Source organism: Pipistrellus hanaki (genome assembly GCF_964339955.1).
Source record: "Pipistrellus hanaki genome assembly, chromosome: X".
NCBI lineage: Eukaryota > Metazoa > Chordata > Mammalia > Chiroptera > Vespertilionidae > Pipistrellus > Pipistrellus hanaki.
Genome location: NC_140524.1, coordinates 7339604 through 7358270, shown reverse-complemented (window position 1 = coordinate 7358270; position 18667 = coordinate 7339604). Strand labels below are relative to the sequence as shown.

Sequence of the window (18667 nt, the reverse complement as noted above, 5' to 3'; positions counted from 1 at the left end):
GCAATGGGACCGAGAGCCAAGTTCTAGGTGGACGGTCATCTCATCTACCTCCCTTCTTTCTGCAGGAAGCCAGAGAAGGGCATCCAGTACCTGATTGAGCGGGGCTTCCTGTCAGACACACCGGTGGGAGTGGCTCACTTCATCCTGGAACGGAAAGGCCTCAGCCGGCAGATGATAGGGGAATTCCTAGGGAACCGGCAGAAGCAGTTCAACAGAGACGTATTGGAGTGAGGACCCTGGCATGGGGCAGGCTGGGCCAGGGATTTCTGGAAAAGGAGGGCTGGGGGGAGGGGGCAGCCTTTCCTTTGCTCAAACTTGCAAAACGAGATGAATAGGCCTTCCTGCTCCCATAACCCTCTGCACCAACCCTCTGATCTCTCTTGGTCCTATTCCTAAAGGCTTCTGGGTAGCCCCAGGTAAGGCACGCTTTTCCTATGGCCTCTGGGCCTCAGTTTTCCCATCTCTGAAATGAGTGCGTCATGGAAAGGACTCTTAGTAGCCACACGTGATGTCTGGACCTCATTTTCTGGTGTGGATTCAGTTTCAAACATTCCGCCCTCATCTGTACTTCTTGGGCCATGGGTCCATATTTGTGGACTTCTCTCAATGGAGGAGTTGGTCCATTTGAGCAGGTCCGGGTGGGTCAGAGGTTTTGTGCAGAGGAACTGAGAGTGCCAACCCCCTCCTTGTTCCTCAGCTGTGTGGTGGATGAGATGGACTTCTCCTCCATGGATTTGGATGATGCGCTCCGGAAGTTCCAATCCCATATCCGGGTTCAGGGCGAGGCTCAGAAAGTGGAGCGACTCATTGAAGCCTTCAGGTGCGCCTGTTTCCCACTAATAAGCTACCTTTCTCTATTTCGGGGGGCAGCATAGTGTGTCTACAGATCACTCTCTCAGCTTCATACTTTCCTCATCAGAAAATGGCAATTACAAATTTTATCTTGTGAGGCAGGTAAGTGGTGAGGATCAGAGATAATGTGCATAAAGTATCGAGCTTGGCATCTGTCAAGCTGGATGCTTTATGCACATTATCTCTGATCCTCACCACTAAGTCAGCAACAATAGCTAGTGTTTGTTGAGCTCTTACCAGGTATCAGGTGCTGAGCTGGGCACTTTACATTATTATTTCGCCGAATGCTCACAACGACCCTATAAGGTAGGTGTTTCTATTATTATTTCTGTTTTGCAGATGAGAAACTAGTAGTTTAGAGAGGTTAAATAACTTGCCCAGAGTCATACAGTGAATACGCAGTGGAACCAACATTTGAACTTCAGTGTGTCTTGACTCCATGTCCGTTAACTCTTTTTTTAATCCTTACCGAGGATATGTTTTTATTGATTTTAGAGAGAGGAAGAGAGAGAGAGAGAGAGAGAGAGAGAGAGAGAGAGATGAGAAAGGTGAGAAACATCAATTGGTTGCCTTCTGTATTGTCCCCTACTGAAATGTAACCCACAACCTGGGTACATGCCCTGACCGGGAATCGAACCTGAGACAACAGGACAACACTTCAACCAACCAAGTCACACCAGCCAGGGCATGACCCTTAACTTTTTAAAAAAAATATATATTTTTATTGATTTTTTACAGAGAGGAAGAGAGAGGGATAGAGAGTTAGAAACATCGATGAGAGAGAATCATCTATTAGCTGCCTCCTGCACATCCCCTAATGGGGATGTGCCCACAACCAAGGTACATGCCCTTGACCGGAATAGAACCTGGGACCCTTCAGTCCGCAGGCCGACGCTCTATCCACTGAGCCAAACTGGTTTCGGCGTGACCCTTAACTTTTATTGTCTACTATGAATGCTGTGGGGATCAGGCAGACCTGGGTATAAATCCTGGCCCTGTGAATAAATCCTGGGTATTTAGAGGAGAACAAATGTTGCTGAGAACTTGTTTCCTATAATGGAGAAGGTTTTTTTTGCAGTCAGAAAGATTTAGATTTTCATCCTGGCTTCCCCATTTACCAGCTCTATTACTTTGGGCAAGGTACCTTACCACTGGGGGTCTCAGTCACTTCATCTGTAAAATGGGGCTGCTAATAGCTACCTTGCAGGACTGTGATAGGACTACATAAGACATAGACCCTCTGTAGAGTATTTATGTATGAAGCTGAGAGGTGATCTGTAGAGTTCAGTAAAAGGTAGCGATTGTGAGTTTGACATGCTAGTCTTAGGGAAACTGAAGAAAAAGAATACACCCAAAGGGTTTAGGAGTACCGTGTTTCCCCGAAAATAAGACATCATCCAAAAATAAGACCTAGCGCAACTTTGGGAGAAAAAAATTAATATAAGACACTGTCTTATTTTCGGGGAAACAGGGCACTTGTCAAAGGAGAGGGTTGGTGGTGCCAGGCTGGGAGGATGGTGGGTAGGTGGAGATTACTGGTGCCTGACCCTGGTCCCTCCTGCCCTGCAGCCAGCGGTACTGTGTGTGTAACCCAGCCCTCGTGCGCCAGTTTCGGAACCCAGACACCATCTTCATCCTCGCTTTTGCCATCATCCTCCTCAACACTGACATGTACAGTCCCAGCGTCAAGGCTGAACGCAAGATGAAACTAGATGACTTCATCAAGAACCTAAGAGGTGACCCCAGACCTCCCTGTCAGCTTTTCCTGTCCTTCCCTGGGGAAGGGAAACTGGGCAGGATGGGAGGGTGGGGTGAGGCGGGATGTTCCTGGGCATTCATTTATTCATTCATTCGGTCGGTTGGCCATCTACTCATTCCCACACTGACTATTGACTGAGCAGGTTCTAAACAAAAGAGATAAAAGCCCTGACTCTTACAGGCCTTATACTGGTTCACCCATTCATTCATGTGTCCATTCACTCATCATTCAATCTTTTTCTCTCTTCTTTATTTATGCCCATAAATACTAATTTATTTTAGTACCCTTTCTTTAATGCTTTAATTTTTTAAACTAGAGGCCGATGCACGAATTCGTGCAGGGCACTCTGCTCTGGCAGCCGCGGCGTTGCCTTGGTCCTCACAACTCTGGCTTCATTGGAAGGTCATCCGGAAGGTCTTCCAGCTGTCCTGTCTAATTAGCATATTATGCTTTTATTATTATAGATTTGTTTTATTTTTTTTTATTTTTTTTTAAATATATTTTATTGATTTTGTACAGAGAGGAAGGGAGAGAGATAGAGAGTTAGAAACATCGATGAGAGAGAGTCATTGACCAGCTGCCTCTTGCACACCCCCTACTGGGGATGTGCCCGCAACCAAGGTACATGCCCTTGACCGGAATCGAACCCGAGACCCTTCAGTCCCCAAGCCGACGCTCTATCCATTGAGCCAAACCGGTCTCGGCAGATTTGTTTTATTTCAAAGAAAGGGAGAGAGAGCCGAAACCGGTTTGGCTCAGTGGATAGAGCATCGGACTGTGGACTGAAAGGTCCCAGGTTCGATTCCGGTCAAGGGCATGTACCTTGGTTGCGGGCACATCCCCCGTAGGGTGTGTGCAGGAGGCAGCTGGTCGATGATTCTCTCTCATTGATGTTTCTAGCTCTCTATTCCTCTCCTTTCCTCTCTGTAAAAAAATCAATAAAATATATTGAAGAAAAAAAAGAAAGAAAGGGAGAGGGAGAGAGACATAGAAACATCAATAATGAGAGAGAATCATTGATCGGCTGCCTCCTGCATGCACCCTACTGGGGATCGAGCCTGCAACCCGGGCATGTGCCCTGACTGGGAATCGAACCCTGACTTCCTGGTTCATAGGTCGACGCTCAACTGCTGAGCCACTGGCCAGGCTATACATTTATTTTTTAACTCAACCAGTCAGCCAGTAAGTTGACACTAACCAAGTGCCTCATGGGTGCCAGGCGCTCTATGATGGGTGCTAAGGACAGTGGAAGGGCTTCTGCCATAGTCCCTGCTCCAAGAGAGCTCCCTGTTTGTGGGAGAGACTGACTTACAGTACCAGAGACAGGACACAGGAAGAAAGCGAATGGTGATGTCAGACCATGATGTCAGGCAGGGCAAAAGGACAGAGCTCAGAGCTCAGAGCTCAGAGGAGGGAGAGCTTGCCTCCAGAGCGCTTGCTGGAGTATTCATTTTAAGGTGGACCTTGAAGACACAGATAAAGTAGGCCTAGACTTACCTGGCAATAAGAATAACAAATGCACAGGAGTAGGAAAATCGAAAGTTGCCTGGAGAATCATCGAGATGGGATCGATGATCCAGTTGGAAAGGTCAGTTGGAACCAATATACAAGGGCCTTGCGTGCCAGATGAAAGGTTTTATCTTGACCTTTTGTCTTGGTTTATTGTATTGATGTCAGGCCCTGCCTCTCACCAAAGGGCAGCCTCCTAGAAATGGCTCATATGTTAGGATTATTGAAACACAAACGAAAGAGGGCAACAGAATTGCGGAAAAACAAGCGGACAAGACAAATTTGCTGACCTTCTGGTGTTTGCACAGTCTCTGAGCTTAATCACTCTGACAGCGGAAGTCAAAAGGCAGGGTGAGGAAGGGTGTCCTTTTAGCACCTGTCCAAGGAAGAGGCATGGTGTTTCCAAATGAGAAAGCATTTTCTCCCAACAGGTTTAGAGAGAAGAGTGAGTGGGTTTGCTCAGTAGACAATCAGGAGTGGAGAAGGATGGTGAACTGGAGGAGCAAGACAGACCAGAGGCCATCTGGAGCTGTCTCCCAGAAGCCTCCATTAGTCATTCATTCATTCATTCATTCATTCATTTTATTCATTTGCCTCCCCCCCTTCTCTTTCTCCATATATGTGTGTTTATATGTATGTATGTGTGTATGTGTATGCTTATATGTATTATAGTTCTCCCCCTCCACCTATGAAGTAAATAAATGATTACCTGCTCACTACAGAACTTTGGGAAACAGAGAAAATTAGAACATGAATCACCCAAAATTTTGCCCCCTGAAGGCAACCATGGTTGTTATTTTAGGGTAGTCTCATCTTTTTTCCTACATTTATATAACTTTTGATAAGGTAAAGATTATATACACAGTGTTTCCTGTTCTTTTCACTTAACTTGCTACAGTAATTTTCTCATGCTTGTTGTAAACATCCCGTTTTTAATAGCTACATATTATTTGATTAAACAGATATACTCAGCTCTATTTAGCTGTTCCTCTATTGTTAGAACGTAGTTTATTTAAAAATTTCCCCCTCAGTAGCGCTTGTGCATATGCCTTGTCCAGATTTCTGAGTAATTCCTTAGGGCAGATTCCTACAAGAGGAATCACTGAATATTTATGCTCTTGCCAAATTACCTTCCAAAATAGTTATGTTAATACACATGCCCGTTTCTTTGCACTCTTACTAACACTGGATATTACTTAACGTTATTTTTGCTAGTTAGAAAGGCAAAAAAGCTCCTAATTGTCTTAATCACAGTATGATCTAAGTTTAGATAAAATCCCCACGCTGGCAGGGGCGGGGAGCAACTGGTTATCTGATTGAAGGGTGTCACTTGTGGCCTAAGCTGATGGGGGGGGGGGTAGGAGTGGGGGGGGCGGGACCAGGGGAGTCAAGGGCTCCCACTCCTTCTAGACCTGGCTGTTGTTATGGCCCAGGCCTGTGTGTGGGGTGCTGTGGAGAACCCCTGCCACCCACGCCCCACATTTATGCCATGTATCTTTGTTATTCGCCCCCAACCAGGGGTTGACAATGGTGAAGACATCCCTCGAGACCTCCTGGTGGGTATCTACCAGCGAATCCAGGGGCGTGAACTTCGGACCAATGATGACCACGTGTCCCAAGTGCAGGCTGTGGAGCGCATGATTGTGGGCAAGAAACCAGTAAGTGATTTGTGAAACTTCAGAGGGGACAGGGTTTGGGTCGGCCTCTGCCACCAAGTGGTAAGTCAGTGTCCCTGTCTTGAGCTCTATGCCCACCTCACTTGCTGAGTAGAGTGGGTGGAATGCGTTCCTCGGGGGTCCCGGTACACACTGAGTGACACCTTTATGGCAATGCATCTAGCACACTGCAAGGTACACAGTGAGGTGCTGTATAAATCTTAGCATCCTTCCTGCCTTTTTGCCTGTCCATCCCAAGTGAGGAGCCAAGCCAATCGTTGATAACCAAGAACATACTCTAGTCTCTTAGTCAACAAACATTGACGGATGCTTTCCACTGAGCCCAGCATTTCACTGGGCACCAGGGATGCAGATATGAATCAGATGTGGTCTCTACCCTTGGGAGCTCTTACAGAGCCCAGGGCGGGGGTATCAGACAAAGGAGGGAGAGGTCATTTTCAGTCCATGGAGAGCAGGAATGGCCTCTTGGAAAAGATGACATTGGAAGAGTGGAATGTGGCCATATAAGCTGGGCAGGAAAGGCATTCCAGACAGGGAGCTACCCGGACAAAGGCAAGGCAGCAGACAAGCCCAGGCCTTCGTTTCTTAGGCTCATTGTGTCTGAGTGGCAATGATAAGTATCAGAGACAAACATCCTCTTGCGGTCAATGTTAAGGTGCCTGAAGCTGCCGTGCTGGTCTTGCTGACACCAACTTACTTTCTTTCTTTCTTTCTTTCTTTCTTTCTTTCTTTCTTTCTTTCTTTTTTTTAAATGCTTTTATTGATTTGAGAGAGCGGAAGGAGGAGGAATAGAGAGATAGAAACATCGGTGAGAGAGAATCATGGATCGGCTGCCTCCTGCATGCATGCCCCCTATTAGGGATGGAGCCCACAACCCAGGCATATGCCCTCACCAGGAATCCAGCTGTGACCGGGTGGTTCATAGGTGGATGCTCAACCACTGAGCCACACTGAGTGGGTTGACACCTATTTCTTTTTTATAAATATATTTTTATTAATTTCAGAGAAGAAGGGCAAGAGAAAAAAAAAAACATCAATGATGAATCATTGATCCTCTGCCTCCTGCAAGCCCCCTACTGAGGCCCGAGCTCACAACCCAGGCACATGCCCTTGACCAGAATCGAACCCGGGACCCTTTAGTCCGCAGGCTGGCGCTCTGTCCACTGAGCCAAACCAGCTAGGGCCCTATTTCTTTTTTTCTTTTCTTTTCTTTTTTTTAAATATATTTTATTGATTTCAGAGAGGAAGGGAGAGGGAGAGATAGAAACATCAATGATGAGAGAAAATCATTGATCAGCTGCCTCCTGCATGCCTCTCCACTGAGGATGGAGCCTGCAACCTTACCAGAATCGAACCCGGGACCCTTCAGTCCACAGGACAATGTTGTATCCACTGAGCCAAACCAGCTAGGGCCTGACATCTATTTTTCCATGATTATCTAGGTACTGTCTCTTCCTCATCGCCGACTGGTTTGCTGCTGCCAGCTCTATGAGGTGCCCGACCCAAACCGCCCCCAGAGGCTAGGGTTGCATCAGCGGGAGGTCTTCCTCTTCAATGACCTCCTTGTGGTAAGAGGGCTGCGATAGGCGATGGAGAGGAGGTGGTGAGCTGGGCCCGGGTGCTGTGAACCACGTTAACACTGTGGTGGCGATACGGTGGGTGAGGTGTTCTGCCATGTGATCTGTGCGTTCTTCGACAGGTATAGGCCACCCCTGCCCTTCCTTTACCTCCTGGATCCTTTTAGAAGTAATATAGCCACTTGGGGGCAGAAAATGTGACGGACACTGGAGATGAGGGGCTTCCAGCCTGGGAAGTGGCAGGAAATGTCCTGGGCGGCCTCCGTAGCCTGGGGGGTTAGGTGGAGGGAGGTGAACCTGTGATCCTGGGTTCTGTCTGGAACCTTTGGGTGGCCAGGGTGCTTATGCTTTTTAAAACCAAGCTTATCGCCAGTGTCCATATGCATGTTTCAGAGCTGGGACTCTGAGGACTCTGCAGGTGGGAAGGGAATTTCAGGGTCTCCCGTCCAGCCTCTCGCGCACGGCAAGAACTGGCTTCCTGCATGGCCCCCTGCTTGGGTGGGTTTCCTCCAGCGATCATCACTCACCGTTGGGATCACAGGGAAAAGGTGACCCTCTGCTCAGGGATTTGAGGACAGTGACTTGTCCCCCTGGAGTCTCTCTCCCTCAGAGCAGGGTCTCTCAACTTTGGTTCTATTGACATTTGGGGCCGGTAATTCATTGTGGTGGGGCTGTTCTGTGCACTGTAGGATATTTAGCAGCACTTGGTCTCTATCAACTAGGTGTCTGTGGCATTTCTTCAACCAAAAATGTCTTCAGACATTGTTAAATGTCCCCTGGGCGGGGGCAAAGTCGCACCCAGTTGAGAGTCGCTGCTTTATTTTTTTATTTTTTTATTTTTAATATATTTTATTAATTTTTTACAGAGAGGAGGAGAGAGGGATAGAGCTGCCTCTTGCACACCCCTTACTGGGGATGTGCCCGCAACCAATGTACATGCCCTTGACCAGAATCGAACCTGGGACCTTTCAGTCCACAAAACCGACGCTCTACCACTGAGCCAAACCGGTTTCGGCAAGAGAGTCGCTGCTTTAGATGAAGCCCCTCCAGTGCCCTCTCTGAGCTTTAGTTTCCTATTCTGTGAAATGGGGCTGCTCCCCATCTCATATGGCTGTCCTAAGGAGAAAATAAGAGGTCGGGTGTGGAATAGCCTAGCCCAGAGGAGCTCCTGGCCCATACAGTGGTTGAGTCCATGTTTCAGTATCTATAACACACTGATCCTTGTGTATGTCCAGCCCCATGCTAGGGACTGGGTGCACAGAGGTTACTGAGACTCAGTCCTTGTTCTTAGGGAGTTCACAATCTGAAGGACTAAAAGAATATTTTGCCTAACTGTACACTGTAACTCTCCTGAAATCAAATAATTACCTTAAAAAATATTAATCCTTACCTGAGGGTATGTCTTTCTTGATTTTAGAGATAGAGGGAGAGAGGGAGAGGGAGAGGGAGAGGGAGAGGGAGAGGGAGAGGGAGAGGGAGGGAGGGAGAGAGGGAGAGGGAGAGGGAGAGGGAGAGGGAGAGGGAGAGGGAGAGGGAGAGAGGGAGAGAGGGAGAGAGGGAGAGAGGGAGAGAGAGAGAGAGAGAGAGAGAGAGAGAGAGGGAGAGAGAGGGAGAGAGAGAGATTGGTTGCCTCCCACACGCACCCCAACTGGGCATAGAACCCCCACCTAGTTATGTGCTCTGACCAGGAATTGAAACTGCAACCTTTGCTTCAAATGACTGAGCCACCAGGCCAGAGCCAAATAATTTGCTTTTAAACACAAAGTGCAGATTGCTCTGCTTGAGACTGGGTGAGGCATTCGCAGCCTGTGTCAGTTGAGGCCAGAGTGCCCAAGTACTTGATAAAGACCTTGGGTTGTTGAGAGGGAGATGTTAACTGTGTACATTGGGTGCTGGGGCCTGTGGGTGGGTGAAATACATGAAAACCAGTCTCCTCCCTCTTGGTGCTTCTGGTCCAGCAGGGGGCGATCACACACTCAGAGTGCTGTCCTCAAGCCTGATGATGGTGAAAGGCACTGAACCATCAAGCACTCTGGGAGGTGGGGGCGGATGTGTGTGGAATGTTAGGACAGGCTTCCTGGGGGGAGTAGCATTCAGTTACTTCCTGTGAAACTGTAAACACCTGTTTGTACATCGTCATTACATCAGGAAGTTGTATTTTCTCCTGTCTCTCCTGCTGTGCTCCTCAAGCTTCAGTTCTCCCCAATTTGTGGGCATGTGTGTTTGTGTGGAGATGTCTATCAGTGGCAGTGGGAGGGGAGGGAGGTTATGAGAAATAGGTGCCATTTGGAAATCCCCCACCCCAAACCCTGCCTCTTGTCTTTTTCCCATCCCTACCAAAGGTCACCAAAATTTTCCAGAAGAAGAAGATCTTGGTGACGTACAGCTTCCGTCAGTCTTTTCCCCTCGTGGAAATGCACATGCAGCTCTTCCAGAATTCATGTGAGTCCCTCCTTGGATCCCATCATCCCAAGAGTCTATGCCATGTCCCCCATGCTCATCCTTCGTTCATTCCGACCTCCAGTTTGGGGAGTCCTTTATAACTGGGCTGAGGTCACCTACTTGGTTCTGGGATGTAGGGCTGGCCAAGGTGGAGTATGACTTGGGTCTGTGCCCTGGGGAGCTCATGGTCCACAGTGTGTATGTGTTCTGGGGGGCTGAGGAGATGGCGATAATGCTGCACTCTGAAGGACTGAGCCAGAGGAACTTCATTGGGTGGCCTTCTGGGCAGAAGAAACAATGTCGGTAGAGGTAGAGGAACAAAGGAAGGATTCTAGAGGGCAGCTAGAGTTCAGTTTGCCCTTACATCCCAGAGTAGAGGGAGGAACATGGCCGTGACTCCCAGGAGGCTCTTGGGGACTTTGGGGACCAAGGGGAGCCAGTGAAGATGCTTGAGCAGAGAAGAGGCTCAATCAGAGTTGGACATTAGAAATATCATTTTGCATATTTGATATTGCAATTGAGCCATCTTGCTTCAGTCTTGACAGAGGGGCCCCATTTCCCCTTGCCCCGCAGATTACCAGTTTGGAATCAAGTTGCTGTCTGCAGTACCTGGTGGGGAGCGAAAAGTCCTCATCATTTTCAACGCCCCCAGCCTCCAGGATAGGCTGCGCTTTACATCTGACTTGCGCGAGTCCATCGCTGAGGTGCAGGAGATGGAGAAATACCGCGTGGAGTGTGAGTAGCCCCGCCATGTCACCTATCTCCCATCCTGATATGGTGCCCTGTCGACACCAAGCATCCTGTCCTCTGAAAAGTCTCAGGATTGAGGGTTAGCTTGCCTAACCTTCCTACCCTCATTCCAGGAACCCTTCAGCCTCTGCTTGGATACCTTCAGTGACAAGGGGCTCATTATTTGTCAAGCTCTGATTATTATTCCAAGCTCTAATTATCAACTCTTCTTTCTAATGAAAGGCATCGGGGGAAGAATCAGGTTATTAGAGGCAGGACACTAGTTTCACATCCCAGGTATGCTACTTATTATCTGGGTAAGCTGGAGCAAATCCTTTGACTCTGAGTCCCAATTTCTTCCTACGTGAATTGGGATAATGAGCAGAGTAGGGGAGATTCAATGAGATAAAATTTGACGTCGTGTCCTCCGCGCTAGTAGGACACTAGTGTTGAACATCCTGGTGACCAGCCAATGTTAGTCTCCTTCCCAGCCTTTCCTCTCCTGTCCTCACATGCTAGTTCCTCAGCTGAGTCCCAGTGTCCCATCCCCCAAGCCCCAGCGACCACACCAAATCATTTTGATTGTATATAATGGAAAATAGTGATTGCATCTCATTCTTCTCAATGCCGCCCAAGCTTTTTCTCCTCCAGACTAAGCAGTTAGTTAAGTAACATGGTGTTAAGGAGAGAGAGAGAGAGAGAGAGAGAGAGAGAGAGAGAGAGACAGACAGACATTGATGTAGAGAGAGAAACATTGATTAATTGCCTCCCATATGCACCCTGACTGGGGATAGAACACACAACATAGGTATGTGCCCAGATCCTTGAGACCCCGGGACATTCAGGGAGAGGGATGCTTGTACCAAGATGAGGTGAGGGGATAGAAGGCTACATGACCTCTGCAGGGGGCAGGGGTATAAGCAGGCCGAAGAGCACACGCTCTGGACTCAGGCAGACCTGCTTCCAGAATGTTAGCTCCTCCGTTTCCAGCTGTATGACCCTGGGCAAGCTCTGAGGCTACTCAGATTCTCTGTTTCTTCCTCTGAAACTGTGGATGATAACATTTACCCTGGAACTCTTGTGAGGATTGAGAGAGATGAGGGACATGTGTGAGGGCACACTAGGACACGATTCCTGTCCCATTTCCTGCCCCTGTCCTTCCAGAACCCTCTGTAATGTATCTGAGAACTGAGTGGACTCTGGAACGGTTGCCCTTTGCCAACATCTAGAAGGGCCTTTGTGCCCCTCTGGAGAACCAGCCATTGGGAAGCTCTGTTTGGAAGGGCAAGGCTGGTTTAGGAGACCAAACTGAGAGTGGGCAGGGGGCAAGGAAAAGCAGGAAGGGCAAGAGGAGGAGGAGGAAGGGAAGACCAAGCTAGAGGAGACCGCACAAGACAGGACTGGAGACTGAGCACTGCAAGGGGCTTGGGAGGTGGAGCTGAGGGTTGTGGGGCCGTGATGGAGGTCCAAGGGGCAAAGCAGGAGCACAGAGAGGCCCGGGGGGAGGTCAGGTGGCCTCTCCCTCCTGTTGCTGACGTTGGATTGCTGTGTCCCCCCTGCCACCCAGCGGAACTGGAGAAGCAGAAGGGTATGATGCGGCCTAACGCCTCCCAGCCCGGCGGGGCCAAGGACTCCGTGAACGGCACGCTGGCCCGCAGCAGCCTGGAAGACACCTATGGCGCAGGCGACGGGCTCAAGCGGGGCGCACTCAGCAGTTCCCTGCGAGACCTCTCAGACGCAGGCAAGTGTCCGGGGGCTCTGCCCTGGCTGGGGAGCCGCGGGACCCGGAGTTCTCTTGGCCTCCTTTCACTGACCGCCAGCCTTGCCTGCACCCGCCACACATGCACGCCCCCTGCCTCCATCCAGAGCCCTGGGTGCTGCGCTGCAGGGGGCCCGGGGGCCTGGGGGCCTGGGGACCAGGTCAGAGCAGGTGGAGCCCAGGGTTCGGGCCAGGGCGTGTGAAGCGGGGCCACAGTCTTAGCCCCTCTCTGCCGCTCCACCTCTCCTCCTCTCTCTCCTCTTCTCTTTCTCTGGCACCATCTCTCCTCCTCCTCCATGTCTTCCTCCTCCTGCTCCTCCTTCTCCTCCTCTCCTCTTCCCCACCCCACCCCTCTTCAACAGGGGAAAGGGACTAGGGGTGTCTGTCCCCGGGAGGGGCCCAGGCCCGGTGCCCAGCTCAGGAGCCCAGCAGGGTGGGGAGGGGGGGGTTGCCACTCTGACGCTGGGCTCCTTGCTTGTGGGTGCAGGGAAGCGGGGGCGGCGTAACAGCGTGGGATCGCTGGACAGCACCATCGAAGTAAGTGCCAGCTCCCGCCCGACTCGTCCTCTGCATGAGCCCTGCCCCGCGTGCATCCCTGCACCCCGGAGGAGGAGGGGCCCTGTTGCTCCCCCTTCCCTGCTGGGAACCCTGCGGCTGCCTCTCCCAGCCAGCCACTCTCTCCATCTGTCCTCAGCTTTGTCTGTCCTCACTCTGCCTGTCTCTCAGTCTGTCTCCCGCTCTCCCGGGCCCCCCTCTCCACCTCTGGGCCGCCTCTAGCGAGGCCCTTGGAGTTGGGCCTCGAGGAGCTCTTACCTCAAGTCCTGCTCTTGGAGCCTGAGCCAGTGTCTGTCTCTCTGGGCCTAACCTTGTCTCCGCCTGCAAAAGGGGGGTGAGATGGGGGGCCGCTCACTGCCCACTCCCTCTCCCAGCGGAGGCTCAGAGCAGAGAGTGGATGTGATGCACCGACAGGGGCGCTGCAGGCAACAAGGACAGGACTATCATGTGATCGCTTCCCATGATGCTGCGGGGCTTCCTGTCTCCCCAGCTCCAGCCCTCAGGGCCCAGGGGAACATTAGGGTTGGGGATTGAGGGCATCTAGGCTGGCCTGACTCGCCCCCCTCCCCCTTCCAGGGGTCCGTTATTAGCAGTCCGCGCCCTCACCAGAGGATGCCACCTCCGCCCCCACCCCCGCCGCCAGAGGAGTACAAGAGCCAGAGACCCGTCTCCAACTCCTCATCCTTCCTGGGCTCCCTCTTTGGAAGCAAGCGGGGCAAGGGGCCCTTCCAGATGCCACCGCCGCCAACAGGCCAGGCCTCTGCCTCCTCTTCATCTGCTTCTTCCACCCACCACCACCACCACCACCACCACCATGGCCACAGCCACGGGAGCCTGGGGGTGCTGCCCGATGGGCAGTCCAAGCTCCAGGCCCTGCATGCCCAGTATTGCCAAGGACCAGGCCCCGCCCCGCCGCCCTACCTTCCGCCCCAGCAGCCCCCTCTGCCCCCTCCTCCTCAGCAGCCCCCACCCCTGCCTCAACTGGGCTCCATCCCGCCACCTCCCGCCTCAGCCCCGCCGGTGGGGCCGCATCGCCATTTCCACGCCCACGGCCCAGTCCCAGGCCCCCAGCACTACACGTTGGGCCGGCCAGGCAGAGCTCCCAGGCGGGGCGCTGGAGGACACCCCCAGTTCGCTCCCCATGGCCGCCACCCCCTGCACCAGCCCACGTCTCCGTTGCCCCTGTACAGTCCTGCCCCCCAGCACCCGCCAGCCCACAAGCAGGGCCCCAAGCACTTCATCTTCAGCCACCACCCACAGATGATGCCAGCAGCAGGGGCCTCCGGGGGCCCCGGATCCCGGCAGCCAGGGGGCTCCTACTCCCACCCGCACCACCCACAGTCGCCATTGTCACCACACTCGCCCATCCCACCGCACCCCTCCTACCCACCCCTGCCCCCTCCTTCCCCCCACACCCCGCACTCACCCCTGCCGCCCACCTCACCCCATGGCCCCCTGCACGCCTCTGGGCCCCCTGGCACGGCCAGCCAACCCTCTGCAAACCCTAAGGCCAAACCAAGTCGGATCAGCACCGTGGTCTGATGCATGGAGAGAGGGAGCTGGGGCCCAGGGAGGGCCGGGGAATCCACAGGAGAGGGGCCTTGCACCCTCTCTGCTCCCCCAGTTTTTCTAAAATACACCAACACACAGAAATGTCCTCCTCCCCACTTCCTCCCCGCCTTGGGACCCCTCCTCTAACCCCCAACGGTCGCCATGGAGTGTCCTTCCAGATTCGAGGATCTTGGCCACTTGAAGCCTGGACGTGGCTTGAGCTCTGGGGAGTGTTGAGGAACCTTTGGAGATCCTCATCCTCCTTTTCCTCTCCTCGTCCTCCCTCCTCCCCCAGGTCTAGCTGGGTGACCTCACCCCTCCCCACCAGTGTGAGCTTCCTGGCTGGGAGGGAGGGCCAGGTGTCGGGTTCAGAGGGAGCTCTGTAGAGTTGGGGCCAAACCTCAGTGCTTGGCCCCCTCTCTGACCTCAGGGCCTGGCTCCACATTTCCATGTGACTCCGCCCGCCCTACCGGAGGACATGGACTGTCCGCACACTAGGGGGGTGGGCCCCCAATGCTGCCCCCCACCCGACGGGGCAGTGCTTCCTGTCCAGAGCCAGTCTGTGCCCCAGCCCAGACTCAGCTTCAGGACCTTGCAACGTTCTTCTCCTGATCAAAGTCCAGACAGGTTGGGCGGGGGGCTCAGGTCTGGGATGAGAAGGGCGCTGCCCTCCCTCACCCACATTGCATGCCCCCCCATTCCCTCACACCTCTCCCACCTACAACCGAAGACAGTGCACTTTACAGATATGACCCACACACACCTCGCTGGGACGGAGCGCCTAGCATCAGCCCTGGGGAGAGGCTCCCAGGGGGCCACCGTGAGCCCAAGATGTCCCTCCTGAGGCAGAGATGGAAGCCATCAGAGTGGGGGCTGGGAGCCAGGATGCCCGAGTCCTGTCCATCAAAGTCCTCCGCTGCCTCTCCAGCTCCTTTCCAGCCCTGTTTATTTATTATAAATATATTTTTTACAAACTCCAGCTCCTCTTCTTGCCCTGCAGACCCAGCTCCTTTCACAGCCCCTCCCTTACCCCCCCCCCCTCTCCACCATGGGCTACAGTAGACAGACAGGCCTGGCTGGCTGAAGGGCCAGGGACCGTGGAGCCTGGGGGCAGGGGAGGGCAGCAGCGGGAGGGGCTGTATGGACAGGAGCTGGGGTTTAGGCATTGTCTTTTTTCCTCCTTGTATATAAGAATGTATATTTGATGCCTCATAAAAGACCTTGTGCTCACCTCCCGCCTCTGCCTCCTCCTTGCGCCCCCTCCCCCACGGTGCAACCCAGGAGAGAGAGGCCGTAGCCTGGGTGAGGTGCTTCCATTGGGTGGGAGATGGGGATGAGGGAGGTTTTCCTATGTAATTAACAGTCTGTGTGAGAGGTAGCAAGACTCTGGGCCGTGGAGTTGATCTGGTTCAAATGCTGGGGGGTTTCCTTGCTGGGTATGTGCTCTTGGGAAAGATACCCTCTCTGAATGGTTGTCTCAGTTGAAAACTTGGGGTGATGTAACACAGAAGTAACAGATGTCAAGCATGGAGCTCAGCAAGCGAGTTCCCCTCTCTTCCGTTCCCAGGCTGGGTACTTCCTTCTCTTGTGGCATCTGTACTCGCCCTTCCTGTGGCTGGTCTGGCTTTGCCCCGGATCCTCCCCCCTCCCCACAGCTGCCTACATTTCTGTTCTGGAGGGGGGTAGGGACTTGGGCCAGGAAGCCAGGCGCTAGACGCATTAGAAGAGCTCTGTGTATATACTTAGGATGTGAGATAAATAGCAGGACTCCCTTTAGTTTACAGAAGAGGAGACAGGCTCGGGCAAGCAAAGGATATTTCCCAAGGCTATAAAACAGTCCCCCAGACAGCCTCCCTATGAAATGGAGTTTCCAGCACCACTGGTTATGTCCTGGCCTCAGCAGAGCTCAGGAGGAATGGGGTTAGCAGGCTCCCGGAAGCAGCAGTCAGGAAATATTTTTTGGTGCCTTTTTAGAGTCTGGAATGGCCTTTAAGAAGGCCTGGTTTGAATGGACACACACACACACACACACACACACTCTGGCCAGATTATTATGATTTCTGAACGCATAATAATCTGGCCATTAAGTGTGTGTGTGTGTGTGTGTGTGTGTACACATACATACATACATACATACATTAGAGGTCCGGTGCATGAATTTGTGCATGGATGTGGTCCAGCCAGCCTGGCCAGGGGGAGGGGACATAGGTGGTTGGCTGGCCTGCCTGCTGGTGGAACTCCTGGTCGAGGGGACAATTTGCATATTAGCCTTTTATTCTATAGGATATACACTGAGTGGCCAGATTATTATGTGTTCAGAGATCATCATAATCTGGCCACTCAATGTATATGTTTTTATTGGTTTCAGGGAGAGGGAGAGAGGGATATAAACACCAATGAGAGAATCATCAAACAGCTGCCTCCTGCAACCCCCCACTGGGGATCAAGTCTGGGAATGTGCCCTAACTGGGAATTCAACTATGTCCTCCTGGTTCATGGGTTAACTCTCAACCACTGAACAATACCTGCTGGGCTGCTCTTTAGCATCTTGAATCAATGTGTTCTTCCTCATATGCACATTTAAGCAAAACCTGCAGCTGGGACCATTTAAGCATTTGATGCTTCCCGGAGGACCAGACCTAAGCGTTTGAAGAGCTTAGACCCGAAGGGTCAGGAATTAAGTCCAACCAGAACATTTTGTTTCTTTCCTGGTAGACCAAGCTGCACTGCCTTTGGTCATGCCTCTCTTCTCCTACCTTCAGTTTCGTGCTGGTTTTGCCTTCCCAAAGCTCAGTTTTAGCACCCAAATCCTGGCTCAGTCGCAGGCTTGACTGTGTTGCGTTTGGCAAGTCACCTACCCAGACACTCAAAGCTTGATGTTTCCCCTGTAACATAGGGACAATAATTTTTCAGAGCAATTATTAATAGACACATGTGAAGTGCCCACCTCCTGCCAGACACACAGTAAGCTGTTTTCGACCACCTACAGAAAGAAGTGTAAACTTGTCTTGATGTTGGAGGTTCTCCAGCATGTGGCCCTGGCCCATCTCTGGAGTCCTAACTCTCATTCCTTGCCCACATTGTGGATGGATATCCACTCACTGTTCCCTGGAAAGGTCTGTAATTTCCAAACTCAGTACAGTTGGCCATTGAACAACACAGGTTTGAACTGCATGGGTCCATTTCTATGTGGATTTCTGATCTACAGTGGGTCAGCACCCTTACCCCTCTCCTTCACACTGTTCAAGGGTTAACTATACTTTACCTGTGCCTTTCCCCCGGACAGGCATGCTCTCCCCAACATCTCTGATGATGTTTTTCTCCTTTAAGATGGGCTTAAGGGACCCATCTCTCACAGAATGTGCCTTTGGCCACATTTTCTGAGATTCCTCAGATCATTATCTATCCCCAAAAAAAACCTCTAAGTGGCTCAGGAGTGACACTGATTTGAATGATCTCTGTCCAGAGCATTGCCTAGCAAATGCTTGGTACAGCACAGATGACACTAAAATATGGTTAATTTGAATGACTAGTTCTTTCTATGCTAAATATTAGAGTAAGTTGTCTTTGGTTGAGTTATTGATGGATGTTCCTGTGCCCCAAGCTTTGGGGCCCCTTTGGAACATCCTCCTGTTTCCTTCAGCTCTTTCTGATGTTCTCCTCCTCCCCTCCTCATTATAGTCCCAACACTGGGCTGTCCCTGCCCCTTCTTCACACGCTCCCCTGGAGGCTTACCAATCAGAGTGTGGAGGGGTAGTTCAGCTCCTCTGAAGAGTTCTACTGCCAGTCTCTTTAGGGATGTGAATGGGGAGGGACAACATATAACAAAGGACAAAGGTCCTAGAATCTCACAGAGTTCTTACCTTTGTCCTAGACCAGTGCTGTCCAATAGGTCTTTCTGTGATGGTGGAAATGCCCTTTAACTGTCCAATACAGTAACCCCTAGCCACATGTGGCTACTTAAAATGTGGCTAGTACCACTGAGGAATCAAATTTTTACATTTAAATTTAAATAGCCACACGTGGGTAGTGGCTACCATACGGGGACAGTGCGGGACAAGACCTTGAGGAGTGGATACCCCAGTGGGGCTATGTCAATACAATATAATAAATACAGGCCCAGACGTGAGCACAGCATGCACAAGGGCACAAAGAAGGGGGAAACCCAACTTGGGGTGGGGTAAGGTGGGTGAGGGAAGTGTTTCTGGAACTGCCCCTTTCAATGAATTTTGAAGGATGAGTAGGAATTGGCCTGGGA

General features: G+C 51.6%; 1 protein-coding gene across 5 annotated transcripts in view; it reads left to right on the top strand.

Annotated features, from left to right (window-relative positions):
* IQSEC2 (IQ motif and Sec7 domain ArfGEF 2) overlaps positions 1-15639 on the top strand; it is an 86768-nt gene extending 71129 nt beyond the window's left edge. For 4 of the 5 annotated variants that reach the window (XM_084871012.1, XM_084871013.1, XM_084871014.1 and 1 more), the window contains 10 exons: positions 66-227; positions 698-820; positions 2422-2588; positions 5639-5778; positions 7239-7364; positions 9716-9815; positions 10389-10550; positions 12112-12285; positions 12791-12840; positions 13435-15639. In XM_084871012.1, coding sequence (XP_084727138.1) covers positions 66-227; positions 698-820; positions 2422-2588; positions 5639-5778; positions 7239-7364; positions 9716-9815; positions 10389-10550; positions 12112-12285; positions 12791-12840; positions 13435-14400 — 2170 coding nt within the window. In that variant the 3' untranslated portion in view covers positions 14401-15639. The remainder of the gene's footprint in view (positions 1-65; positions 228-697; positions 821-2421; positions 2589-5638; positions 5779-7238; positions 7365-9715; positions 9816-10388; positions 10551-12111; positions 12286-12790; positions 12841-13434) is intronic. The other variant, XM_084871016.1, reaches the window with a different exon arrangement.
* The last annotated feature ends 3028 nt before the right edge of the window (positions 15640-18667 follow it).